General features: G+C 42.6%; 1 protein-coding gene across 2 annotated transcripts in view; it reads left to right on the top strand.

Annotated features, from left to right (window-relative positions):
• The window catches only part of THADA (THADA armadillo repeat containing), a 329797-nt gene that overhangs the window by 214093 nt on the left and 87714 nt on the right, over positions 1 to 27990 (top strand). For both annotated transcript variants that reach the window (XM_041754451.1, XM_041754452.1), the window contains one exon: positions 13787 to 13902. In XM_041754451.1, the coding sequence (XP_041610385.1) occupies positions 13787 to 13902 (116 nt within the window). The remainder of the gene's footprint in view (positions 1 to 13786; positions 13903 to 27990) is intronic.

Below are 27990 nucleotides of genomic sequence, written 5' to 3'. Positions count from 1 at the left end.
AAATGTCTCCTGGAGGTAAAATCACCCCCCATTTCGAACCCCTGGTCTAAAGACTCAAGTTCCTGAATGGGAACCTAGTGAGCACCCAGAGGAATATCCTGTCACTCCATTACAGTTGGCCTCGAATCTGGCCAAGAAAGCTTGTTTATGGGGGGAAATGCATACCCCATCCACTAAACTTGGTTTTCACACCCTTCCGGCAGCATAGGGAAAAGGAGACAGGCCAAAATGGATTATGGATGGTTACTTAGAAAGGGCCGTTGTCTTGTTCAGCCAGTTATTCAACAAATAAATGTCGCAGTTCCTGGGAGAGTAGTTTCATAGAGGCACCAGTGTTTGAGGCGAAGTGAGTTGAGAGGGAAGATCACGAGTTTCCTGGAGATGAGCTTGGAGGATGACGAATTCATGCAGATGACACGACATGTTGGTAGGCTAGGAATAGCAGAGCGGGCTGGTGGCCCAGGCCGCAAACATATCCCGTCTTGAGGACTTGGATTCATTGGCCATTTTACTTTGTAAGCCAGCCCATTTGCAAGGAGTCTTGGTGTTTACTTTCACTATTGAGTTAACTATTGCCTTGAAAGTACTGTTTATCTCAGCCCACATGGTAATTGCCTTAAATTTAAAATCAAATCAACAAACTTTTGCATTCCAGTAAGGCTCTGTAGGAGATAAAACGATGTGGTTTACACAAAGAGATAAACAGCAATCAAGGCAACATATCTTAGGTGCCAAATGAGTGGTTCAGATAATACTATGGAATGAGAGGATGGAGAGATTGCACTACCTAGAATTGTCAGGGAGAACTTCACAAAGGGGGCTAATGAGCTGAGCCTTAAAGGATAAATGGAAATACTATGAAATCTGTATAATGGACTGGGGATCACACAGCCCCCAGTGTAAAAACTGTACATTTTAGATACTTATGTTAAAACATCTAGTTTTCTTATTTTGGATTATGTCCGATAGCAGATATGAAATCCATTTAGGGGCTCATCCATGATAATTGTCTAGAACTCATCATCAGGAAGATTCATATGTGAAAAGGGTTTTTTGCTCACTCTCAGGGGACAGACTAGGTTCATGAGGATTGGTTTCACTAATCCCTTTGATCCCATTAGATGGAATCACCCTTCTCTGAACAGAGGTGCCCTCGTTGAAAACAGAACTCAAGATTTGGAGAGACCTTATTGCAGCCTGTCTGTATGGGTTTGGGCATTACACATACTCAGCTAGATGGTGGGAGGCGGTTATCAACAAGGGTGACAGAGGCTTTTGCTTCTCAAAACACTGCCTGGTTTATTCCATGAATCCCAGCCATCCAGGAGACATTTATAATTCTGTATAAAATGGATGCAGCAGATGTTCCTTGTACTCACTGCGGGAGGTGTTGAGTGGCAAATGAACAAACAAACGGGGTGGGGGGGAGCCACCCAAATCTCCATTCCTAGGGGCTTAGAGGAATCCTTTTTCTCCTTCCTCCATGTGAAAATATAAACAGTTGCTTCATAAACAGTTTTCACTTTTTGACTTATAAAGATTTAGTCTTTTCCTTTTGTTTACTTTGATGACCTTTGAAATAAGCTGCAACCCAAACATTCAAAAAAATTTTTTTCCATCTTCATTTTTCATAAAGAGGAGTCTCTGTTACCACAGTGTGCTGGAAGCCAGCAGACTCCCGAGGCTGGCTCTCACCCAGCCCTGGACTCGCAGGGCCTTCTGCCCCAAACCCCCTCGCTGGGCAGCTCAGAGTAATGTGCATTAGCAGCCTGAGAACATGCTAAAGGCCAGTTCTCTGTGGGTCAGCTCTTTTTATAAGGCAGATTTTACAGCTGCACTAAACTCTGGAAAATGCATATTAATATAATAACTTTGTATTTCCTTTGCTCTATTTGCCACCGCTGCACCCCCCCCCCCAACACACACACACACAAACGCACACACTGGGGATTAGGACTACAATTCTCAGGAATGCTGTTCCCCTTCCCCCAAACCTCCACTCCTCCCACCTGCCACCTCCTATGGCCAGCCTTCTCCACCCTCAGTGGGTCTCTCCTCTGAGCTGCTCTTCCACCCACATTGAGCACAGATCTGAAAAGTTCGATGAGAGCAGGAGTAGCCTTGGAAAAGTCTTAACATCTTCCCTTTCATGCTTGAAAAGTTCCTTTTCTTTGAATTCTCTTAGTAAGAAATGCCACGCAGCCGCCTGTGGCAATAATGTAATGTGTGAATTTTCATATTGAGTATGGAGTTGGGGGATACATGATAAAAAGAGTATTGTTTAGCTTTTATTGGTTCTGACTCCAAAATTAACACATTCTTCCTTTGTGGTGCTAAGACAGTCCTGTATCTTAGTTGTGGTGGTAAATTACACAAATCTGTGCATGGGGTGAAACTTCCCCTCCCCCCCCCACATGAATACATGTGAAAAATGGCAGAAACCAAATAAGGTGTGTAGTCTAGTTAACAGTAGTGTGACGGTGCCAGTGTTCTGGCTCTGATATAGTACTACAGTCATGTAAAAATGTCATGGTTGGAGGAAGCCGAGTGAAAGGCACACCAACTCTACCATTTTGCAACTTGTTATGAAGCTGTAATTACTTCAAAATGAAAAGTTAAAAAAAGTAATACATCCTTGCTGTAAAACATTCTAAATTCCACAAATATGTGGCATTGAATGTAAAAATTCTGCCCCCACTGTTAATAATTTGGCATCAGTAAAAATAAGATCATGCTATTTTTGCAGCTTGCTTTTTCACTTACCAGTATGTCTTGAAGATCATTTCATGTCAGTCCATATAAATTTATAACTTATTTTTAATGCTCTATAGCTTGGCCATATATGATGGGATACTTGAAGTAATATTCCATAATTTTTCAACTGATCCTGTACTGGTGGTTTCTAAATTTTCCTGTTCTAGTCAGTTCTGCTGAGGATCATCCTTGGGCATCTGTATCTTTGCCCATGGCTCTAAGTGTTTCTGTTAAATACATTTCTAGAGGTGGGTATTGCAAGACTGAGAAAGTGTGCGTTTTCCATTTTGATAGCAACTGCCAGACTTTGTCCAGCTCCAGGGGTTACGATTTGTACAGAATACATCATATGTGCAAAAAAATGGCCCTACCGATTACCCCTCAAAAAGACCGTGATGATTTATACTCCCACCAATGATGAATGAGAGTGTCTGTTTCGTTATCCAGTTACTAGTTGGGTCCCACCCTTAAAAAAAAAATTCTGTGCAAATCAATGTTTAAAAAAAATTATTGTTTCAATTGCACTTCCTTAACCATTAATGAAATTAAACATTTCTTCATGTGTTTATTGTCTATTTGTATTTCATCTGTGAATTGCTTGTTTATATTCCTTGCAAATATTTGCAGTTCCCAAAGTGTGTGCCAAAGTACTGTGGGATATTTTAAATTTTTGTGAGAAGCATGGTGACACTTGCCATCTGTGAGATACTATGTGAACTACTAGCTTGAAGTAATTTACAGTTATCAATGTTAGCTCACACTGTATTCCTTTTGATGATGCCATACGTCTTTGCAAAGTTGAGTATTTGATAGTTGCTATAGTGAAAAGCAAGTACCATGGAAAAAGCCATGTAGAACAGGAATGAGGGTGGTGGAGTCCAGTGACTCCAAGGCTTGGGAAGTTATGAAGTATCCAACAGGCATACACATCTCATTAGTAAGTAATTGTGATTATTATAGAATGAAATCAAAATATTTTTTCTTTCAACTTATGTGTATTATTTTTTCGAACAGTTTCTGAGTTGTTATGGGATAAATACTTATTAGGTTGTTTGGACCTAACTACTTAATAAATGGAACTATTAGGTATTTCTTTTGCTTAGAGGTACCATGAAAAAATTATTGAGGTGTAAGGGTGCTATGAATGAAGAATTACCCAGAGTAATTCTCTGTCATATTTCATTCCATTACTTTCATTTTTGTTATTGATTTGCAAGAGGTTTGTTCCTTGGAGGAATTAACAGATGTGCTTGTTTTTTACTTTTGAATATACCTATTAATTTTTGCTAGACAAAAGATTTCAGTTGTTATGTTGACATATCTCTGCATCTTTTATTTGTGGCTTTGTGTTCATTCTTAAAAAGCCCATTTTCACCTTAAGATTATAAAATATTTTCCTGTTTTCTTCCAGCACCTTTATAGTTTCTTTTTTTTACATTTGATTAGCTCTCCATCTGGAATTTATTTCAGTGCAAGGCTTTGGGTAAAGAACCAGCCATATTATTTCCCTAAGACTTAGTTGGTTGTCCTAATACCCTTGTTAAACAAGTCGGTCTCTTCACTATTATGTAAATGTCACTTTTACCATCCTCTGCATTTCTGGACTCTGAATTCTCTCCTTATAGTGCTTAGTGTTCTGTCTTAGATTTTATGCATTTTCTTTATGTAGGTACATAACTTCCTGCACTAGATCATAAGCTTTTTACACTTATTGCATCTCTATGTTCTATAGCTATTTTCTTTTCTCTTTTCCTCCTCTGCTAAAGCCTTTTTCTGAAGCTTTTATTATAAAAAATTTTAAATATACACAAATGTAGGCAGAATAAAATAATGAATCTCATATACCCATCACTCGGCTTCAACAGTTATCGATTTATAACTAATATAGTCTCATTTATTCCACTACCAACTTCCTCCCTCCTGTATTGCTAAAGTTAACTGTCTTGACTGTACAGATTATCCGTGTTATTGTTCATTAATAAGTTTTGGTATCTTTTTTTTTTTTAATAAGTTTTGGTATCTTAAAGATGTTCTTATTGATCTCAGTATTGTCTTTAAAGAAACCCAATAGTTGAAAATCCAGATAGATAGAAAAGATAAATTGGCAAGTTTAATAAAGCTTCTCCTAAATAAGTTAAGCTGGGATTTATTTTACAAAGAAATAATGTGTAATTTAAAGCATTTTATACAGAGTTTTACAGAAATATATCTGTGTTTCAAAATTAGGAACCATTTGGTTAGGAAGATATTATATCAGTGTTGAGTAAATTGTTTTTGTTTTTTTAAGATTTTAAGTAATCTCTGTACCCAATGTGGGACTCAAACTCACAACCCTGAGATCAAGAGTAGCATGCTCCACTGACTGAGCTAGCCAGGTGCCCCAGTAAATTGTTAATTCTCTACTTGAAAACCTTTGTTTGTATGCTGGGTTGACACTGAATACCCTTGACATCACTTTCTAAACCTCACTCTTACCCTATAGCTGGGGGCCCTTGATGCTTCTTCTGGGTGAGGGGACTCCCAATTGCATTGTAAAATTTGGAGCACTAGGCCAGAAATGATCTAAGATAAATGTATACTCACTATCTCATTAATACTGTGTATTTCTCCCAGCCCCTTTGCGTGGGGACTGTGTAGAGAGGTCACTTTTAGCATCCTGGCTGCTGCTAGGGAACATGGAGGCATGGTACAATTACAAATCAAGAAATGCTCCATTCGTTGAGCCCCCCTGTCTCTACCCAACAAAGCTACATATCCTTGGGGCCCCAAAGACTATAAAGAATAGGACATAGTCCTTGCCTTCAAAGAGCTATACTCTGGGATAGGAAATTGTAGATTGATAACCATGATGACAAAATTTTTTTAAAGTATTTTTGTAATCAAGTGAAATGAGCTGTTGGGCACTTGTAGGAAAAGAGTATGTCCTGGTGGTGAGGAAGGGGATGGTGGTTGATGAAAGCTAAGGAAGGTTTTATGGAGGAAGTTGGCCTTAGCTGGGCCTTATACTATGAATGGTATTTCAATAGGCAGAGTTGGGAGTTGGTGAGAAGGAACATCCTGGGCAGAAAAGCATTTTAACTTGTTGGGAAGGGGAAATTGTCCCATTTAGCCACAAAATAGGTATGTGAAATAGAGGAAGAAGGAGGTAAAACCAGAAAGGTAGATGGAGACTTCCCAGCAGCAAATTCTTTAGGCAATTGGAAGTCATCGAAGGATTTTGAACTTGGAAGTGATACAATCAGGGCTTTAAGGAAGTCTCTCTGCAGCCATGTGTAAAATAAGCTTCGGAGGCAGAGATCAGTGAGTTGTTTTCATCTTCTAGGCATATGATCTTTGGTTCCTGAACTGGAACAAGGGGAGTGTTCACTGAAAGGAGGGAATGCATTGACACACAAAGTGACTTCACAGGCTCCTACACACTTTGTGTTTGTGTACATTTTAGTCCTTAAAGATATTCTTGGGCCCATTTCCTGTGATTCTCTTCCCCAAGCCAGTGTCAGCTAGGAAGTAATTACACTTCGTGATTAGCTCCCTTTTCCTGGCAGCAACAGCACAACACAGCCAAGTGTCACCTTTTGGGACCTTCTTAAGGACGTGTTCTCATCTGATAAATAGGTTGAGGTTTGGAAGAGTACCCACTTGAAGTGCTTCCTGGCCTGCGCTCTAGCATTGGTGGGTAACTGTGGGTGGTACATGCCCACCAGGTCCTTTCTTTAGGAATGACCAGGCTAAGTAGCTGAAGTGTCCCAGGGTCATGCCTCCCATTCACTGGGCTATCAATTTAAAAAGAGAAATATGCTGAGCTCTCTGTACAGATGACATAGGCAGGTATATACACCCAACAAGCACCATGCCCCGCGCTGTGGAAGTTGGAGGTGAGAAGGGTGCCCTGAGAAGCCTGTGGTCTGGTTGAAGATAAGATTAATGGGCCTGAAGCAGAAAACAACCTAACCCTCATTGTAATGATTAGGTAGGGTATATAAGTTAGGAGACTCTTCTGTCTCTTGCTTTCCCATCTCCTGCCCACCCCACACACACACCTTGTACACATATACAAATGCAGTCTACCTTTTAAATAATTTTTGCTCTCTTTCTCCACATTTAAATGATTAAGCATATTTCTGTGAATTAGAAAGTTTAGATTCCTCCCTCAGTCATTCCGCTTCTCACACCCTTCCCCCTTTCAGCCTGACTTAAAGCCATAAAATACTTCTGCCTGCCTGCCTTTCGTTCTGTTTGTATGAATTAAGTCGACAGGATAAATATTCACATTCCCAACTACAGGCTGAAACAATGTTTGCCTGTTCTGCCCAGTGAGTCGAGAGAAAAAGGGGGCCTGACATCACCCTATACTGTACATTCCCGGCATAGATCATTTATTTAAGTCCCTGAAAAAATACAGATGTTTTACCAGCCGAAATAAAATCCTGTGTAAACACTGGGCTTGGAAAAATGTGGCTCTGACTTAGCCATGGGGGTTGGAGCAGTGCAGAGAGAAGCCTAGGCAAAATCGCAGCTACAGAAATTTTATCCTGGGCTGAAGGTGATAGGGGCAAAAGTGTTCTCCCAAAGTCTGCATGGTGCAAAAGGAGAACAGAATCTGTTTTTGAGAAAATACGTTGCAAAAAGTGGGTAGATGTGTTGATTTTCAGAGTTTGGGATTGTTAATGATTACAATACATTGAACTCATTTATATCTGACCTCTGAAATGAACATCACTTTTCTCTTTGGAGTTGTCTTTTTTCACGGCCTGCCTAACCTGGGCCTGTTATTGCTGGATCCTGCTGTTTGTGGAGCTCAGCTGCTGTTGATTTTATAAGGGGGAAAATTGCCTGGAAGCCACGCTTGGTGAAGAGGAAAACCCATCTCAGCGTTGCATTCCCAAACAGCCATATATCATCTTGATCTTGTCTAACACAAGTCACTATTTTAGTCTAGCAGCATAAACCAGACATATTTTACTGGTGTAGTGCAAGTTTTTTCAGGGATCTGCCTCATGACTCTTTTTAGACCTGTGGCATTTATTCAAAGAACTTTACATGTGCTCTTGTGGAGTCGCTTTTAGGATTCAAAGCTGCCCAAATGGACCCCATGCTTCACACAGATGCTTGGGGGCTCCCCCGAGTCTCTCTCTGTGTTTAGATTGGGGATGGAGGTGGGCAAAGAATAACTGCTTCCAGGTTCTCTAGACTTTGCTTCAGTCCTCCCGTTTCATTGGGGCTTGCATCTCAGGGGCAGGAATGCTAGCCTACTCCCCGCTGCTGTCTGGCCTCCCCTCCTGAGGGCAGCTCCTGGCAGTCCCATTGCCTGCGATGGTCATGGGCAGTGCTGCTGGTTTGCACTTGGTTGTTGGTTGTGCTTTCCTTCTGACCTGGTCACAACTGTCATAAGTCAGCAAAGCTTTCTGCTGTTTCTTTTGCCAAAGACACCTCTAATTCCACTCTAGTCTTTCTGAGGGCCTGCAGAAGCTAGAGGCAACCCACTGTCCTGCTTTGTCCCAGAGTGGTCCTTCATAGAGTTCCTTTGCACTCTTAAAAGAATTCTTGCTTTGCAAGATAAATTACCCCTGACTAGAGCAATCATCATGCAGATATTCTTACTAAACTCCCCAGGTCCCCTTCTCTCATTCCCAAACCTGCATATACCCTTGCAGTCCCCATCTTGGACCAGCTGCCTGAGTTAAGTGACTTATTTTGACCTTCAGTTCCACACCTAATGACAAGTTGCCAAATCCTGCTTCTTCCGCTTCTAAAATGTCTCTCAAGTGTACCTGTTCCCTCTCCATTCCACTCCTTTTACCATCTAGATTGGGGCTCTCACAAAATCAGAGTCCTACCAGCTACCCAGCAGCTAAGTGAAAGCTACCAGGCAGATAAGTGAATGAAGGCCCTGTTGATCCAATCCTTTGTTTTTAAACTTTTGATGAGATTTAGATTCAGTAAATACTTCATTTTTCTCTTGACTCTCCAAAAGTTAAAAAAAAAAAAAAAAAAGCATGGAAGCAGTGATAAATAACATTGACACTCTGCCTTAGTCCCACAAGTAATAGGCAATAGTTGATGTGGTGAACCAGCTCCCACAGGTCACTATTGCCCCAAAGGAATGTGGGCCCCAGGTCTTCTGATTTTTCAAAAGAAATTGGAAAGCAGGATGATTTTGGTGTGAAATCTCCCAATTTGTAAACAACAGGTTAAAAATACTGTATTGGTCAAAGAAAACATCTGCAGCCACTTGGGGCCCACTGCCATCCTTGGCTTTCAGCCTCTGGCTTTGACCCTCATCACCTCTAGTCTAGACTGATAACAATCTTAGTTTTTTATGTACACATATATTTGTTTTAATTTTATTTAAATTCAGTTAAATAACATATAATGTATTATTGTTTTCAGAGATAGAGGTCAGTGACTCATCAGTCTTATATAACACCCAGTGCTCATTACATCATATGCCCTCCTTAATGTCCATCCACCCCCACCCCCACCCCCAACAACCCTCAGTAGACTAATAGCAATCTTGGTCATCCTGCCTCTTCTTACCCAGCCTCCAAACCGCCCTGGACTTTCCTTTACAAATTACATATCTGATTATGTGAGCCCTGTCTCTAAAGAAGCCTTTGCCACCTGCAGAACAGAGGTCCCTTGCTGGTTCTATCTAGATCGTCCTCATTCCAACATGACCCCTCTTTGCAGCTGTGTCTCTTACCACCCTGCACATACCCTGGCTGTGTTCTCTCCACATACAACTCCTTGGTGTCCTCTGAGCAGTCCTAATATTTTCTTTCCATTCATAGGTTTGGTTTGTTTGTTTTTTTTTAAGATTTTATTTATTTGACACAGAAAGCATGCATAAGCAAGGGGGGTGGTAGGCAGAGGGTGAGGGAGAAACAGGGAACCCAATGTGGGGCTCTATCCTTGAGGCCATGACCTGAGCCAAAGGCAGACACTTAACCAACTGAGCCACCCAGGTGCCCCTGATAGGGTTTTGTTTTTTTTTTTAAAGAACAATTATAGATTTATAGAAAAACTGACCAATACAGAGAGTTCCCATATATTCCTCTCCTCCCCAGGTGTATCTTGCATCAGAGTGGTATGTTTGTTACAATCAATGATCTAATATTGACACATCATTATTAACTCAAGACCATAGTTTACATTAGGGTTTATTCTTTTTGTTGGCAATATTGCTATTATAATACCCTTTAAAATTTTTATGATTCAGTTTCCTCTGCTTGCATGGCTTTCCCCAGATTCTGACAAGATTTGTTTAAAGGCCAAATAGGAGTATCACTTTTTTTTTGCAAAGCCTTCTCTGAACATTTATTTTTTGAATGGGGCCTGGAAGGGAGGGAGCAGACAAAAAGAGGAAGAGAAGTAACATTTTTATCAGGTGCCTAATGGATGCCAAGTACTATATATTCCTTTAAATCTCTCTACAGTCCTATAAGCCAGATACTATTATAAACTGTTTACCGTGAGGAAACAGAGGTTAAATAAGTTGCCCAAAGCCCCATAGCTAATAACTGGGTTTACACCCATGTCCACCTGGCTCCTAGGCCTGCACTCCTCCCCTAGGGCTGCTTTCCCACCACATATCTAGCCTCCCTGCTCTCCCCACTGCAGTGAGGAGTGTGGTGGTGTTCAGCTGTGTCTCCACTCCTTACACGGAGTTGTAGGAGCTCACCAAACCCAAAGGCACGTGTCCTAAAGGCAGAGTCAGTCTAGGAAGAGGCACCACAGATCAATGTCAATTCAGCAAATGCTGCCGTGTCCTGGACTTGGTCATGTATGAGGTCAAGTGTAAAAGGAAGATGATGGCAGTGCTGCCACGCAGGTGATAAATTGAGAGCAGACAGAGGCAGGGAAGCTATGGATTTTCCGCTTCTCTGCAACTGGAGTGTAAACTGCAGAGAGCAGGCACTCATTTGTTCTGTGCTGCAGCTCCTAGGCTAGTGCCTGATAGTAGTTGTTGCTTAGTAAATATCTGTGGAGTGAATATTTGAATCCTATTGCAAATTTGGGAGAGCTAAAGTGACACTTCACTTCTCAGAGCTCTCACGTGCATTCAGCTGGTCACGCAGCTTCGGTTTCTCTGTTTGGTTTAGTGCAGTCCTGTATTACAGGCTGTTTGCAAATTATCCCAGGTCTGGCCTAGATAGACCACACTCCTAGTCCAGACGTTTTCCTGGACCAGAACTTTCAGAAAAGGGCAAAGGAGAAGGAATTGCCATGCCCCTGCCATCTTTTCTGAGCTGATGGACAAATGACCCTTCCTGGGAGCCACCTGGTGCTCCTGGACCTGACCTTGAACCATAGTTCCAGAGGCCTGGCCCCGCCTCTGGACTTCACACCAAAAGATGGCCTCATTTTTCTTGAACAAATTAAAACAGACCCTCTAAATGTCATGTGAATGTAGTCATGTATTCAAATATAGTCATTAATTTTCTTGAAGAAAAAACAATTATCTCTGACACAGTAGACTTGTTTCAGACATTTGCCTACAAAACTTTTCCCTCCTCCCTGTTCCCTCCTCTCCTTCCCTGCCCAGTTTTCCCTTGACTTCTGTGACCCTATCTTTCACTTCTATTGCTGTCTCTCCCACATACCTCTTTCTGCGTGGCTCTTCTAAGTGTGCCTCCCTCTGCAGTTGTCCCGTGTAAATAGATCGCTCTCTGTTCCTGGTGAATAACCAGGATCACAATTGTTGTCTGGGTTGTGCCCAAGGTGACAGAATTGATGGACCTGGAGGCTGATTTTCATAAACCAGAGCTACCAAGCGTTTCAAAAACAGCCTTGTTTTTGCCAAGTAAGGTGAGCAAATATAGGACTAAGTTTAAACATCCATCAGGAGTTATTTTTGAGGTGATTGCTTCTAAATGAGAGACATTCGAAAATCTCACAGCTTTCTTTACAAGTAAATTCCACAGTCATGTATTTTGCTGGTGTCTGCTGATTAATTACGATCCTGTGACACCATGAAAAGCCCTGGTGGTTGGTTTTGTGCAGCTGTGGAGAAAAGCAAAGCAAGGCCCAGTGACTTTGCCAACTCTTTCAGGATAGTGGGGATTCGAGCAGAGGGAGGTAGTTTTTTTCATTCTGGCAGTCACCACATAAGAACAGAAGCCCCAGCCAGACCCATTTCTCCAGACTTCACGACGGGTGGTTTGGGTCCCTGCGGGGGTGTGGTAAAGTAGTGATACTTGATCTGTTGCCTCTGAAATAACAGATCCATTATTAGAGAAAACGTTTGCAGTCTCCACATCAGGACTTATGTGCATTCTCCTATATAATTATGTCTGTTTAGACCCCCCCCCCCCAAAAAAAGTAGTAACATATAGCAAAGGAATCACAATTTTTTTTTTAATTCTTTAAACAAAGGTGCTCAGGGTGTATTTGTTGTTGGTAACTGCAGATGTCTGACCCAAGAAAACTGCTAGTTCATTCCTGTTTAGGCTCTGATGATTCTGGATCTCTTATCTTGGCCTCTTGCTTTTTCTCATTACTTGCTTCCCTATTTAACTCTCCCGCTCCGCATGCACAGGAGAGGAAGGGAAGAAAAAGTTGAATCTTCCTGCTTTGAGAGAGTCATCTAGAGCTCTGGTGAAGGATGCAAAAGGGAAAGGAAACAAACTAATTATTAAAATGGACTTCAAAGTTCTGGGTGTGTTTATCCATACTTGCTCTGCCCACCTCCTCCGCTTGATTTAGATGAGGGGACTGAGGGATTTCTCTGACATGCGTCATTCTCCTTGGCACTGATTAGGTCAGAGGATCTCATCTGTGCCATAGTCCTTTCTCTCTGCTGCAGGTTTGTACTCGTTGCAGTGTTGTTGATGTCATTACTGAGTGTGAATCCATGATGTGCTTAAATGAGCCACTCACATAGACGTACACATGGTCATGCGTGCTGCATCTGTGACCTTCATTCTAAATAGGGGCAACTAGAGGATTTGTTTTTCTCTGCTTAATTCGAATATATAATGTCCTATAAGAGTAGGATGTAGGATCCCTGGGTGGCTCAGCGGTTTAGCGCCTGCCTTTGGCCCAGGGCGCGATCCTGGAGACCTGGGATCGAATCCCACGTCGGGCTCCTGGTGCATGGAGCCTGCTTCTCCCTCTGCCTGTGTCTCTGCCTCTCTCTCTCTCACTGTGTGCCTATCATAAATAAATAAAAATTAAAAAAAAAAAAAGAGTAGGATGTGTCTGTATTGCTGCTTCCACTCCACATCTCAGTGGAAAACTGCTAAAAATAATTGAAATAGTTTACAAACATCACTGTCCCATGTTTGCAAAGGCAGGCATCATCGTGGCCTGCTTCTTTGGCCAAGAATGTTCTGATAAACCCGACACACAAACCAGTTGGGACTCTGAGACAATTGATTTTGCCTCTGCAGTAAGACTTTGATTTTAAAAGGTCTATTTGGGGCACCTGGGTGGCTCAGTCAGTTAAGTATCTGCCTTTGGCTCAGGTCATGATCCCAGGGTCCTGGGATTGAACCCCGTATTGGGCTCCCTGCTCACAGAGAGCCTCCTTCTCCATCTACCTCTGCTGTTCCCCCTGTGTGGGCTTGCTCGCTCACTTTCTCTCTCTGTCAAATAGATAAATAAAATCTTTTTTAATTAATTAAGTAAGTAATAGTGCATTTGTTTCATATGAGACTGCTAACATAGAGTAAGATATTGGCCTTTTTTTTGCTTAAATCAATTTATATAGGTTGTTGTAACTAATAAACTCTTGTATCAAATGATTGTTAAGTCTGAGAGTAGTCAAAAAAAAGTCTGAGAGTAGTCACTCTTGTTTGGAATTGTGCAGGGGACCTAGAGCGTAGGTAGGGATTAAGGGCCTAGATTTCTTGCCACTTGCTACGTCCTCCCAAACCAACTTGTTTCCTGCACAGAGACCAGAGCCACATTCTGCAGGTGTCTGTTTTCTTTGAGGGGAATATTTTGAGGAAACCTAACAGAGAGGAACTGAACATTTAGGAAAAATATATTTTCACAGCAGGATATTGCTTTTTCTCTTTTTTTGGTTTAGGTTTTTCATTTGTTACAAGCCTTCACAGACTCCAAATACAGACTGAATACATACTTTCAGCAGGAGCTGGCTGACGTTGCTGTTTGTACCAGAGCCAAACTCTGGCTGGCCGAGAGGTATGTTAAAACCCCACATGAGCAAGGAGTTATCAGGGGTTAGGAATACATTGGAGAATTGCTGTTTCTAGTTGTGGGAGTTTTAAAAGTCATTGGCATGAGTTTTCTAAATTTATTGGAGTATTTATCTTTTTAGAACTTAGGGTTGTGGTAAAGAAAGAAAAATATTTTCTTGACAATTTTTCTGAAACTGCTCTATGGCTGGGGGGCATGTAATATGGCTTTTTATCTGTCTATCAATCAGCTTATTTTTATTAATACCTGTCATGCGCCCAGCCCTGTATCAAATATTATGGCAACGAAAGGCAGTAATTGACTAAAATCACGTGATACAAACTCAGGTGCCATGGCAATTCGTAGATTAGAAATTAGGGGAAGACTTGAACAGGCACAGAGAAACCAGTAGGATGTGAATAAGAAAGATGTGCAAGTTGCCCCTTTTTAGGTAGACAGTAGAATAACTTGAATAATCAAGACAAAGGAGGGTGGGTACATATTTTTTTATTCTCGCCATTGTTAGTTTATTCTAGATCTTACAACATTTACTATGTGAAAGACAAAATAAAAAGAATTTCTCATTTAATATGCAGGGAGGCCTCTCTGTAACAATATGTTCAAAATCCATGTTGTAAGACTCTGATATTGACAGGACAGTTACTGCAAAGGGCCTCCCAGTATGTCCTCTGTAAATGCCAACACAGGAGGTTCAGGGGAGGCCCAGAGGCTACCACATTCCATGCCCGAGTATCTTGGATTCAATTAGAAAATCAGTGTATTAGTTGCCTTACATCATGGCCTTTTCTTTTGTACTTCAAAAGTACAAAAAATGTACTTTTGTTCACTTTTGTTGATTCCTCACCTTATATGGGAAGGCAGAAAATGGGTAGTACAAGAACCACAAGTCACTATAATCCTACAGATTCTTGTTGAACACAGGCTACACGCTGGCCTTTGTGTTAGGAGATATAAAGGATGCAAAGATACAGAAAAACTAGCTCTGGCTTTAGGGAACTGATATCCAGGAGGTGAGAAAGATGCGTAAATAAATAATCTTCATCCCGTAAGGCAAGGGTAATAACAAATGTGTGTAGGAAGCACATGAGTAGCCAAGAGGAGGGGCAGGGACAGGTCTTCAAGAGATGAGTAGAATTTCAGCAAGCGATGGGGCAGGGAGGGCATTCCAGGCTCTGGTAGTGTCACTGGCAAAGACACAGGAGAATGAATTGGTAGGGTGAGTGTGGAGAGATATAAAGAAGTTAGCTCCAGGGAACGCCTGGGTGGCTCAACAGTTAAGTGTCCGCCTTCGGCTCAGTGTGTGATCCTGAGGTCCCTGGATCGAGTCCCACATCAGGCTCCCTGAATGGAGCCTGCTTCTCCCTCTGCCTCTGTCTCTACTTCTTTCTCTGTGTCTCTCATGAATAAATAAATAAACTCTTTAAAAAAAAAAGTTAGCTCTTCTGGAACCTAGTAGAAGGGTACACAAGGCAGCAAAAATACGTGGAGGCCATACAGTGAAAACTCCTCAAGGAAACTTTTCCGTGAAAGGGAACCATTGAAGGATTTCTTGGTGTGTGGATACGTGAGTCTCCCTGTCTAAGCACCTATAGCTCTGGAAAAAGATATTGATGGGGAAATTCTCTTATGTCTGAAATGTCAGTAAAGTGATGGTTAACTCTCATTTTTAGACCAGTTTGTGTTTTCTCTCTTTTATGTAGAGAACAGAAGTTGATTGACCATAAACTGCTTCTCTGAGCCTAGTATCATTTGCCTTCCTTGTGACTTTTAGCTAAATCCCCTAAACTGCCTTTTTGGGGAGAATAGGGAGTTGCAATCACATTCCTGCCCTCATCTGTTTATCAATAGCAGACTAGGTCCTCCTAGCTGTTGTTTCTGGGGATCAGGAAGTCAGGGCTCTCCAGGAACCATCCTGTTGAAATTTCAACTTCCAGCCAGGCCTGCCCCAAGACAGAATCCTGCCCCAAGACAGAATCCTAAATCTCCTGTTCTGCAGATGCTGTAGAGGCATTTCTGCCCCCTTAGCCTGCTACCCCTTAATGGGTCTCATAGAAATTCATCATCTACTGGCCTCCTGAGCCCATTCCTTCTTGTTAGATGGGAAGGATGAGTTGGTGTAATAGGCCAGCCATCTGAACAGACCTTCATGCTGAGCAGTCAGTGCCTGAAGATAGATGACCAAGCTGCCATCAGCCTCCTCTCCAGCTGGAGAGGTCCTCCCATCCTCTTTTAACTTTCCCTCTGGTCCCTATTGCAATTTGCTAACTAGGCTTTCAGCATCATCACTGCCCCCCCCCCCCCAACACAGACACACCTTCTTTGATTTTTCTCCATGATTTTCCAGCCCTAGAAAACAAAAGCATGAATCACTGCAATTCACCGCATTTCTACCTTCCTTGCTGAGAGTCCGGGATAGCCACTTTTATGTTTCCAGTACAGTCAACTCTTTATTATTCAAGTGTGAACTTTATACTTTGTGGGTGGTCTATAGGTAGTTCCTAACACCAGGCCTCCTCTTGCTCCCAATGCACTTTTACTATATTAATCAGGATGTGTTCAGAGCCTGAAATAAAGTTTGAGAGGAAAACTCACTGCGAGCACAGTCCATTCCAAAACCACCAATCAGTCTTTCTGTATTATCCACATCATTGACATGATAACCTTGAGGTTCCTGAAGAGGAAAGTAGAGCACCAAATATAAATGATGAAGCTTCAGGCTGTCCTGTGAGACATACCTGCCTTGTCCCTGAGGTCCTTTGAGAGTGCTGCCCTGGGAGGCTTGTGTCTATACTAATACCTCCATGCTCACAGGAGCCCATTCTGGGTCCTAATGGGCCATTCTCAAAGCCATGTTCATATTATCAACTGCCTTTCCCATGAAAGACATTGCAATGTGGAGTGTTCTCAGTTCCACTGCTCAAGAGGCTCTTTATGTCCCTAGCAATTTACATATGAAAGAAGAATAAATGTTCCTTTGTGACTACCAAAGATTTTCTGTATCTTCTGAGTAGAAGCTGTGAAACATTAATGTTACTGCCACACACACACACACACACACACACACACACACACACACACACAAAGCTAGTTTAAATTTTAGCACCGATGGGACACCTGGGTGACTAAATCAATTAAGCGTTTCCCTTCGGCTCAGGTCATGATCCCAGGGTCCTGGGATCAAGCCCCTCATCAGGCTCCCTGTTGAGTGAGAAGTCTGCTTCTCCCGCCCTCTGCCCTCTGTGTGCTTGCTTGCTCTCTTCTCGATCTTTCTCTCAAATAAATAAATTGTTAAAAAAAATTTAGCACCAACACCTTTTTTCTTCTATAGTTGATTTGATTATTAGCCTGAGTTCATTCACCCCAATAAGTACAGACACATTAGTAAGGGTGTCATTTATTTGTCTTTTTATTACCAAAGAAGGTTTCTTTAAAAAAAATGTCATTGGAGCCATTGTATAACCAATTTGGTTTTTAAAATTTTGACCCTGAAACTGAGGGCACATAAAATAAAGACTTTTGTCATATATTTATGTTTTGACTTTGCAAGATTAATTGGGATTTATATGAGGTGGTTAAGCAATAGCCCTGAAGTTGTTGGGGGAATTTTTGGTGATGAACGGCCAGCTGGCAACATGGCCTGAGTAGAGGCCTGGGCTTCTGCTCTTACAGGCCGCTTTTCATTCCAAAATGTCAAAGCCTTTATGGAAATCAGCTCATTAATCCTTCTTGTTCCTTCCTTCCCCTTTTTCCTCCATCCCTCCCTCCTCAGTCCAGGTCAGTGTCTCTCTTATGGTGTAAAGACAGTTTAACAACTACTGAAGGAAAACGAAGCTGACCCAGGCCACAAACGGAGTGCACAGAGAGGTCGGTGGCGGGCCTAGGGAGGCTGGCTGCGGGCACCCAGTGAGGGCACTCAGCAGCCACCCAGCCTGACCCCCTGGGCCACCCTTGCTAACAGCAGATTTCAGCCCTACCTCCCCAGCTGGACCATAGACCCTGCCTAAATAGGCTGGACTTTTTGAAAGTCCTGTCAAATAGAACTAAGAGGAGAAAAGACTTATTATTTAGATCAAGAGTTGGAATTATTATTATATTGGGCTTAAAAGTTTTCAGAAATCAATTTGGTTCTAAAAGGGAGAAGTGTGTGTGTGCACTTTCCTTCAGGTAAATGCAGTGGACTCTTCAGATAAATGCAGTGGACTCTTCAGATAAATGCAGTGGACTAAGTGAACATCAGACTAAGTGCAATGGATGATGTGATGACCAGGAAGAAAAATGGGGCCTACTAAAAATTTTTTCTCTTTTTTTTTTTCTTGGTTGTCACTGTAGCATATACTTATCATAGAAAATTAGGCAAGTATGAAATTTGGAAAGGAAGAGAATATAAGTCTGCTCTTACCAACATCCAGTGGAAGCCACTATTACTAGTTTCAGTTTTACATATACACTTGTTTCATCTTTTTGCCTGTGCCTTTTTTTTTAACATAGTTGTAGTTTTGCTGTACGTAGAAGAGCTCACTTTTTTCACTTAATAATTCATGACAGTGTTTGCCATCATTATTAAAAAAAACTCTTTGTGTTATAGCTACTATGGAAAATAAGATGGCGTTTCCTCAAAATATTAAAAATAGCATTACCATATGACCTAGCAATTCTACTTCTGGGGATAGACCTAAATTAATTAAGAGCAGTTTCGAAGAGATATTTGTACACCCATGTTCATGGCTGCATTATTCACAAGAGCCAGAAGGTAGACATAACCTGAGTGTCCATTGATGGTTGAATAGGTAAACAATGTGGCATATGTGGGCAACATAATATTATTCAGCCTTAAAAAGGAAGGAAATCCTGACACAGGCTACCACATGGATGGACCTTGAGGACCTCATGCTAAGTAAAATAAGCCAGTCACAAAAAGACAAATCCTGCATGATTCCACTTACGTGAGGTTCCAAGAGTAGTCACATTCTTGGAGACAGAAAATAGAATGGTGGTTGCCAGGGTTGGGGGAGAGGGAATGAGGAGATAGTGTTTAATAGGCATAGAGTTGTAGTTTTACAAGATGGAAAGAGTTCTGGAGTTTGTGTCTCTGGGTATTGGCATTTATTAAGTACCCAGATTGGTGACAGTGAGTTTTTGCTCCAGGCAGTAGTTCTTAATGCTGATGGCTGCATATTAGAATCATCTGAAGAGGTCTTTAAACCGAATGCCAGGTTCCACCTCCAGAATTTCTGATTTTTTTTTGGTTGAGGGTGTGACCCAAGGACTGGTAGTTTTAAAATTCTCCAGGAGATTCTAAAATGCAGTCAGATTGAGAACTACTGAGGTGTTCTTATGCATTCTTGTGTCTCCCATCTCCTTGAGCCAGAAGAGGAAGGATGAGCATTGAGTGAAATAGCAGCCATGTTAGAGCACAGTTGGATTTTTCTTCTGAGGCCGCAGACGCAGACTCATTCGAGAAAGACCATCCCTCTAGTCTGCTACCGAGGAGATACGGTGGTTAACACTTTTGTTCCACAGATGGGCCAGTAAGGGGGGCCACACCGCTGTGTAGTTTCACGTATGAGTGAATTTCCGAGGTAGATTACTTAAAAGCTGCCTTAGCAAGGTATTTTAAGTTATGCCAGTTGCCCTGAGAAGTTAGATCTCATACTCTAGTGTGGTCTACCGTCCTGGAAGCTTATGGCTCATTTTGTTTTTGAGGTGAGGCTTGAAGAGAATAGACTCATATCTGTATCACTCCATTCAACAAATACTTACCGAGCCCCACTGTATGCCAGGCTGTATTAAATACAACTGTCTATTAAAACCAAACTTCAGTGTAGAGAAGGCAACAAAACAGAGCCTTGTCAAATTGAATCATAGACCCAGAACTTTAGAACTAGAAGGAATCATTAAGTTTCTTGCAGTCTACTCCCATCCGCATGCATATGGGAAAGTGCAGCCCAGAGAGGTTGAGAGATTTGTTCATTTCCACACAGCCTACCAGGGCAGGGGTAAGATCCTATCTGATAACAATTAACATTTGTTGAGGACTTCTTCCCTGATCTTTGAGAGGCTCTTTGTACTGCCCTCTCCCCGCTCCCCTCCAGCCACCTCCATCTGTCCAGTGTTTTTATGTCAAGGCTTTTGAATGTCAAAGCTTAAGCATTGTCTAGAACAGTGCTTCTCAGACCTTAATGTGCCCATGAATCACCTGGGGATCTGCTTAAAATGAAGACTCTCATTCAGTAGGTCTGAGAGTTCTCATGCACTTCTGATGCTGCTGGTTCTGGGACACAGTACATATTGTGAGGGCCAGGGGTCACTGTGATCATCAGACTGTGCCCCTTTGAAATACTCCCACCTTCACACCCACATTCTCAAAGGCTGGAGCTTGGGTACAAAGGAGAAGGCTAAGACCACTGAAGGTGTGGATGCAGAATTCTTTCCCCATCCACCTGGGATGCCCTGCACAGAGGGGCTGCATGGCTTCTGCACTTCGAATGGGGAGCCCACCTCCCTTGTCCGGGCAGCCGTCCCAGTGGCCTCAGTGCCTAGGGTAGGACCAATGTTTATTGGCATGCAGAGAGTAGTATCATTTTGAAAATAACAGGCTGATACTCGAATGAGAAAAACAGGCTCTCAGGAATACAAGAACAATCCCCAAGGTTACAAGGAAAGCAACCTTGGCAACACATTTTTTAGTAAACAGTCCTGATGGGGAGCATAAATGGTGCAGGACGTTAATGTTTGTTGAAGATCTCTTTATATTAGACCTAATGATTTGTTACCCCAAGTTAATTCTCATTTGCCAAAAATATTGCTGTATGATCCTTCCACTTCCTGATACAGCTTCCCTCCATCAGTGCTCCTGACACCCTCTATTTACTCCTCCACGGACTCCTTGTCTACTCCTCCACCTTTCCAGTACATACCTCTAGCCATTTGTATATCTCCTTCCTTATCCACCCCCTTCTCCATACTCTCATTGTCTCCCCATTTCCTCTCTTAGTTACTGGGCCCAACTAAGAGGAGTGGTAAGCTCCTTAAAGTCCTAGGATTTAAATGCTTGAGGAAAATATGCTTATAGAGACAAAGCTAGGACTGGCTTTTGTGCAGCAATCCCAGTCCTGCCCCCAGGGGGGTCTGTGGCCAGCTGCAGAAGCTCTGGTTTGGGATTCTGTTTTGCCTCACAGCTGAACACAGCATCTATGTTCTAACCACCAGATCGATTCCCACAAGAGACTGCACCTCCCAAGCAGAAACACTGGGGTTTAGGTCTCATTTCGTTTTCCCACTGTCCTTCACCTTTCCCAAACCCTTCGTGCCTCCTGGGCTGCTCCCCTCCTGAAGGAAGAGGTCCTCCTTTCGCAACTGCTCGAAATAAAGAGAGGTCTCAGCCCTTTGCCACAGCTGCAGGTTGCTGTTTCTCTCCCATGCCTCTGAAATGAATCCCGTCGAGAAGGATTGCTAAAATATTCTGATGTTCATGTGGCATTTTTAAGGCTATCATTTGTGGTCCCTGCCAAAACTGTAAGGAAAGCAAGTCTGAACAGGGATGGTTGGTTACATAGCAAGTTTCCAGGCATTGCTGGGGGTTGGGTTTTGCTTTTTTGGTTTATTTCTTCTTCGTTCTTTTTCTTCCTTTCAAAATAAAAGTTTTCCCAGTACTCCCCTCCCACCTCCTCTTTTTAAAAATTGCTTTTCTTTCAACCCCCAGATTTTATGGGGGAGGGAGATTCCTGTTAGGACCACTCTGAGTCCTCCAGCTCGACAGTCTCCTTGAGCCTTATGCATACTTGAAGGATGAGAGAAATTAAGTTGGTGTATTTTAGACCCAAGCTTGTTGACATTTGTTCACTTCTCTTTCAGACTTCTCAGAAATATCTCGGGATGAGATCCTGTTTGTATTTTTTAAAAACAGAAAGAACCATTAAGTTAGCGCATTTCAACCCAAACCAATGGACAAGGTGCAAAACATTTTCTTCATTAGCTATTCCTTTTAAAAATATGTCAAGGCTTGAAGGGATAAGGTGTTTGAGAAGAAGTGAAGCTTGAATATATGAGGTATTTCTTGTTGACAGGCTGAGCTTATGGAAACTAGTCAGGTAAAAGTAGTCACAAGAGATCAATATATTAAACTGAGCCTTTGAGCAAGTTGCCCAAGATCAAAGCTTCTTCTTATTACAGTGAGAAATAAAAATAGTTCTTTCATGCAACTACACATCAAGACTTCTGCTGCCAACTGCTGATGCTTTCTAGTTTTTAAATATAGAAATCTGCAGACCTAACCTGGAAATGGCAATTAATTTGATAAAGGACTCAGAAATATCTGTTTTGCTCCACTTGTAGCTGTTGGCCTATGGAGGTATTGCTGTTGGAAGATTTGGGCAATGTTGTCATTGCCCAGCTTGCAAAAGAGCGCAAGCTTTAAGTGTCCTCAACACATTTTCATAATATTATGTAAAACACTAACATAGTGGCTTATTTTTTTCCTTTAGCATGTAACATGTTCCATCTTTTGGATAAATCAACGCATGGAACCATTCCCAATGAATTTGAGCCAGTTTAGATTCACAAATAGTACAAAGCAATGTAGTAAACACAGTGGGGAATATAGAGATTAATGGTATCGTCCCTATTTCAAAAACCATATGAATAAGACAGGTATGGATTGAATTAACTGTAAACAAGTAAGAATCTGGTAAATTCTGAAATGAGGTCAGAGTGTGTTGCAGGAGCCAGCTTGCGGAGTCAGGGTGCCAAGGAAGTCTTCGAGAAGGAGGAAAAAGTCTTTAAAGGCTGGGTGAGATGTAATTATTAGTTAAGGTTAATTTTCTTATATTGGAGAATGAGTGAGTTTAGACCGATAGCCTGTGTTGCTAAATAAATTGTGAAGTTCTCATTGCCCAAGTACAAAGGAAGGAATCTTAGCACGGTGCTCAGTGTTGTGGGAACCACTTTAGGCATTTATAATGGAGTCTCTATTGTCAGAGTTTAGTGATGATTTAGTCTAGTTGAAAGGAGAGCTTATCCATGTGAAACAACCAACAGTGACGTGCTTAAAGAAGTTCTAATGCTGTAGTACATAGAGAAAGTACAAGAATTCAGGGAAGAATGTAGACTGGAATAGTCAGGGAACGCTTTGCTTTCTAGGGGAGTTGAGTATTTAAAATTGGTCCTAGAGCATTGGTGTGATTTGGAAACACCCAACATGGTAGGAAAAGAACATGTCAAGATCGTAGACAACATGTGCGAGGACATACTGCGGGGAATACATGGGATATATTGTGTGCCAGTGAGGGGATAGAGCTGCAGAAGACATGCTATGTTTTGGAGAGCAGTACAAGATTTGATAAGAGACCAGTTGTGGCAGGCCTTAAATGTCAGCCAGAGGAATTTGGATTTGATCCAAGAGTTAAGAGGAAGTCAGTAAGCTCAGGCTTATACTAGTAAATACGCTGCTCTCGCCATGCACATGAGATACACTGGGGAGTGTATCTCAGAGTATTAAATCTTTGCAGTCTCTCCCAGCGATCAACAAAATTTCCAGCCCCTCCTGGTGGTTAGCAAAAGCTCCCTAGTAACCATCTACCAGCTCTGTCACTGGGAAGCTCCTATTACCTGCCTGGGCAGCTGGTGATGAGAGTAGAGCTGTTGCTTGTGTGCATTTTGGACTGCCTGGCTGTTGTCTTCTCAGCATTGCCAAGAGGACCAGTGAGCCACAGAATTGATAGCAGGAAGGAAATTTAGATATCATCTATCTAGTCAGTGGAATCCTTTCTTCAAATAGAAGCATAAAAGGACGTTCAAGATGTTGAAGATGACACCTGTGGTGCAAGCTGGGATGGGGGCCTAGAGGCCCATCCACATGGCCTTTCACCCATTGGGGTCCCCCAAAAGGGACTAAGAGCATCATGACTTCCTATTTCAAAATAGGAATCTAATCCAAACCAGTATTTATAGATGAGGAATGGTACAAGAGGGCAAGTGACTTCTTTCTTTTTGACAGATGTGACTGATTCTGGAGATGGCCCAAGTTGGGCATAAATAGCAAATTTGCTTTTTGCCTCTTGATCCACTTCCTTCTTCAGCTGTGGCCTGATCATACTCATAGCATATCCTGCAACCCAATGCTCTTGGGCTGTTCCAACATCCTCTCTCTGGGAACTGCCCTTCTTGGACAGGGACCCATGCTCTAGACCTCCTTGCCATCTAAAGTTAGCTATTCAAGGTCCTCTTCCCTTAGAAATCTATTCTCAGCTAGATGACTGCCACTGCCACCTGATCTGACCAATGAGTCATGCTAATGTGTTACTAAGTTCTAATATGTAAACAAGTTAATTCTCCTGGATCATACAGCTGTTTTTCAGTAGTGATCTTTGGAGACAGTACTCTTAACTGAAATCAGTAGCTCTGAAGGCAGGCTTTCAGGCAACACGTAGACCTGGCAGGACTACTTCTTTATACCTCACTTGGCCTCCTGCTTCTCTGCCCTTATATTGAGCCGACTCAACTGCGGTATGTTTGTCCTATGCAGCCAGACCTCAGGCTGCCTCCAGGAGGGGTTTTGGACTGGTCTTATAAGAATGGACCAAAGGAGCAGCTTTAAGAGAAACCTCCCGAGCCTCACTATCCTTCCTACCTCCCTCTCAGCTGCCAGTGATACCCAGGGTTCCTTGGTGATAGGACTGGCCTGCACACCTCTGGAAATAACACTTTTTCCACGCAGTATTGGGAGCTTACTCCAGGGCTCCCTGGCTGAACCCAAAGGCCTTGTGTTTCTGGGTGACCATAGGAGGGGGCACTTTGAGAGGGACTTGGCAAATGGAAAAGCTCTAACCTGTGTATGCATCCTGTTGAAGTTGAGGAGAGGCGGAATATACTCAAGGTTATATAGCAGGTCTGAGTTCTGGGCCCTGTTCAGCTCAAACCAACCCTGTGAGGCCAGCCATTTCATGGGGACTCAGTTTTGTTTTGTTTTGTTTTGTTTTAAGATTTTATTTACTTATTCATGAGAGACAGAGAGGAGACATAGGCAGAGGGAGAAGCAGCTTCCTCATAGGGAACCTGATCCAGGACTCAATCCCAAGACCCTGGGATCACGCCCTGAGCTGAAGGCAGAGGATCAACCACTGATATACCCAGGCGTCCTGGGGACTCAGTTTTTAATCTGTACAGTGGGAACCCGTAAAATGACAGTGGGACACCAATGTGGGCAAGGAGGAACATGGTGAGTAAAGAGTGTGAGAGTATGGAAGAGCTAAGCAAATAGAGGAAATATCTATTGTCAGATAATTAAGTCTTTATCAACATAATCAGCCATGTTGAAAACAGGCCTTTATGTTGGCCTCACAGGAACAGCTGTGCTCGAAGCCCTTGCTTTTCACCAGACTGGCTACGGGACATAACACCACAGCATGTGGCTGCAAACCAAAATACTCTCATTGTTTGGCAAAGCGGCTCACTTTTCATCTGATTGTGTTTGGGACACATAGATACAATTTGTCAAGAAAACCTTGATTCTATTCTTGTTTTTTGCCCTAATCTTGGGTAGGTCACTTGAGCTATATGAGCTACTCTGTTGATATGTAAAAAATGGGAATAATAATGCCTATTTTTCTTCCCTCTTAAGAACTTTATAAAGATAAGGTAGGAATATTTTTTGAAGACAAAACTTCTAATAAAAGGCAGTTGATATTATTATTATTATTATTATTATTATTATTATTATTATCAGTATTACTATTATTGCCAGGGCTAATTTCCAAGTATGTGCTGTGCCAGGTTCACATTAGCACAGTTCTGTTGACTGGGCTGTTGGAAATTCTCACCTTGTGATCTGCATACAGATTTCTGATGCAGCTTCCAGAAGTTTTCATTCGCCTCACTTATTTATCCTTTTTTTATAATCCTGGGGAGAAAGTAAGGTTTGAAAAGAAAGGGGACTTCTGTTAGCATTTTATATAATAACTGAAGCTATATATCCTCCAAGTCCCAAACTGTACAATAAAAGTTTTCTTGGATACTACTTTTCTCCCATAATTCCTAGCACATAGCTTATTAAGTTATTAACCAGCAATTTCTCTGGCAGCATATTAAACTTTACTTTTAAACAAGTCACAGAGGGGGGGAAACATGCATCTCTCATAAAAGGAATAAAAAACATACACCCTCTAAAACGATTTCCCCAGGCTTTGAACAAATCCCAAGCCCCACACAAGGTCTCTTTTTCCTCATTCTCTGCACATAACTTGAGTGTTAGTACATTAATGAGAAAAAGATGCCTAATAGAAAGACGGAAAAATATGAGGGCCTCTTGGGGGGGTGTGGGAGGCTCCCTGAGGGTCCTCTGAAAAGGCAGGTGAGCCTTAATAGAGGGAAAAGGCCTTGAGGTTGTGGGTTTCCTCTTGAGCAGCGGTTTTGCCAGGGAAGCAGAGGCGGCTATGGCCTGGACCCTGACCTATGAAGTGCCCTGGTGCCTTCTACAGACAACCTGGGCTTTGTCGAGTGCCTACCCAGAACCCTGGTAAAGGGGTCAGGGCCCTGTTTTCACAGATTCCATACCCTGGAACAAAAGCTGCTTTTCCAGGGGAAGCCCCAGTTACGCTGTAGCAGATGGCTAGGACATTTGGTCCCTTTCTGGACAGACTCACAGCTCCTGGTCTCTTGCTTTGGGCATAGGCAACTCAGTTCCCTATAAATTGGTCAACCACCAGAGCAGGGCATGAAGATGGCTTCACTTTAAAAGGAAAATTCAAGTAGGAGAGCCACGGGGCAGCTTCTCCATGTGGGTGTGAGTATAAACACTCGCAAAGCTCCAGACCGAGGAAGGCTGGATGGAAGTTGGAGCATACCATAAAAATGCAGCTCTGCCGTCACACCCCCTCTGGGGAGGGCAAGGTAAACGAGCAGTCCTGGGTAGCCAGCCAGACCCTGCATGCCGCTGCCAGCTGGCTCCAAGTGCAGATCTAAATTCTGGATGTTACAGTGGGGGAAAATAACTTGTTTAAAAATATATATTCTGCAATTCATGACCATTTGGCATCTTGGTTTAAACAAATCCCCTATTGTTTCTCCAAGAATGCCATGTGATGGTTGCTTGGCTGGGGGCTGTGGTAAAAATGGAAATGAGAAGGGAGAGAGAGGTTCTTTTTTATTTAATTTACACTTCCATATTTACATGACCTAATGTGGCCTGCATCAAAGAAGTACCTCCTGGCTCCAACCCACAACAGCTCTTCCTTTTATATTCAAATGTAAAGAGAGGCAGCTCTGATGCTGTTGGGGGCAGCTACCATTGCAGGGAGGAGAACTGCCTAGGATTGCAAAGATGGCCATCTTGATCCCTGGGAGACCAAAGGAAGGTCAACCAAACACCCTGTGTCAAGTCAGCCATTCAGATTGTCCTCGGAGGCTGTTTTCTGTTGGTTAGTCAGGAAAAGTTTTCCTAGAGGGCAGGTTTTGAAGTGAACTTTGAATAAAGGATGTGGTGTCGCTGGACATGTGTCAAGTCTGGGGTTCGTGGCAGGATATGGGAACATGTTCCAGACTGTTGACTCCCCCTTTCTTTCTACTACCACCTTCCCTCTCTCATAAGTCTTTTCTTGCCCCTTCCCCCACTACTCCCCTACCTTCTCCCCCCCTGCTCCCCACCTACCTTCCTTCTCCCCACCTACTTTCTTTCTCTTTTTCTGGTTTTCTTCTTCCCAGCCTATTCGGTGCCTGGTAGTAGTCCCCAGGATATCGCATCATTAACTCCATTGCTGGCTCCCTGAAAAGAGGCAGCTAGTGCTTTCTGCTCATTGTCATGGTTGAGAACAGAAGTGGTCTAAATAGGAGTGAGCATGGGTGGGGGCCAGGATTAGAGCCTGCAGTGGGCTACGATGAGCCCCTGCTAGGACTCCAGCTCCAGAGTCATTCTAAGCCATTAAGCTTATCAACTGCTGGTATTCATTCATCCTTGCATGTGGCAAGCATGTTCTTACCATTGTATCTGCTCCAGTGAGCTCTCCTGCCTGGATTCCTTCTTGCCCTTCACTGGCCAGATCCTTCCATGTTTCCAGACCCCTCCTTCCATGACATTCCCTC

This window comes from Vulpes lagopus, chromosome 5 (assembly GCF_018345385.1).
Source record: "Vulpes lagopus strain Blue_001 chromosome 5, ASM1834538v1, whole genome shotgun sequence".
Lineage (NCBI taxonomy): Eukaryota > Metazoa > Chordata > Mammalia > Carnivora > Canidae > Vulpes > Vulpes lagopus.
The sequence above is the reverse complement of the archived record's forward strand: the minus strand, read 5'-3'. Positions and strand labels throughout refer to the sequence as shown.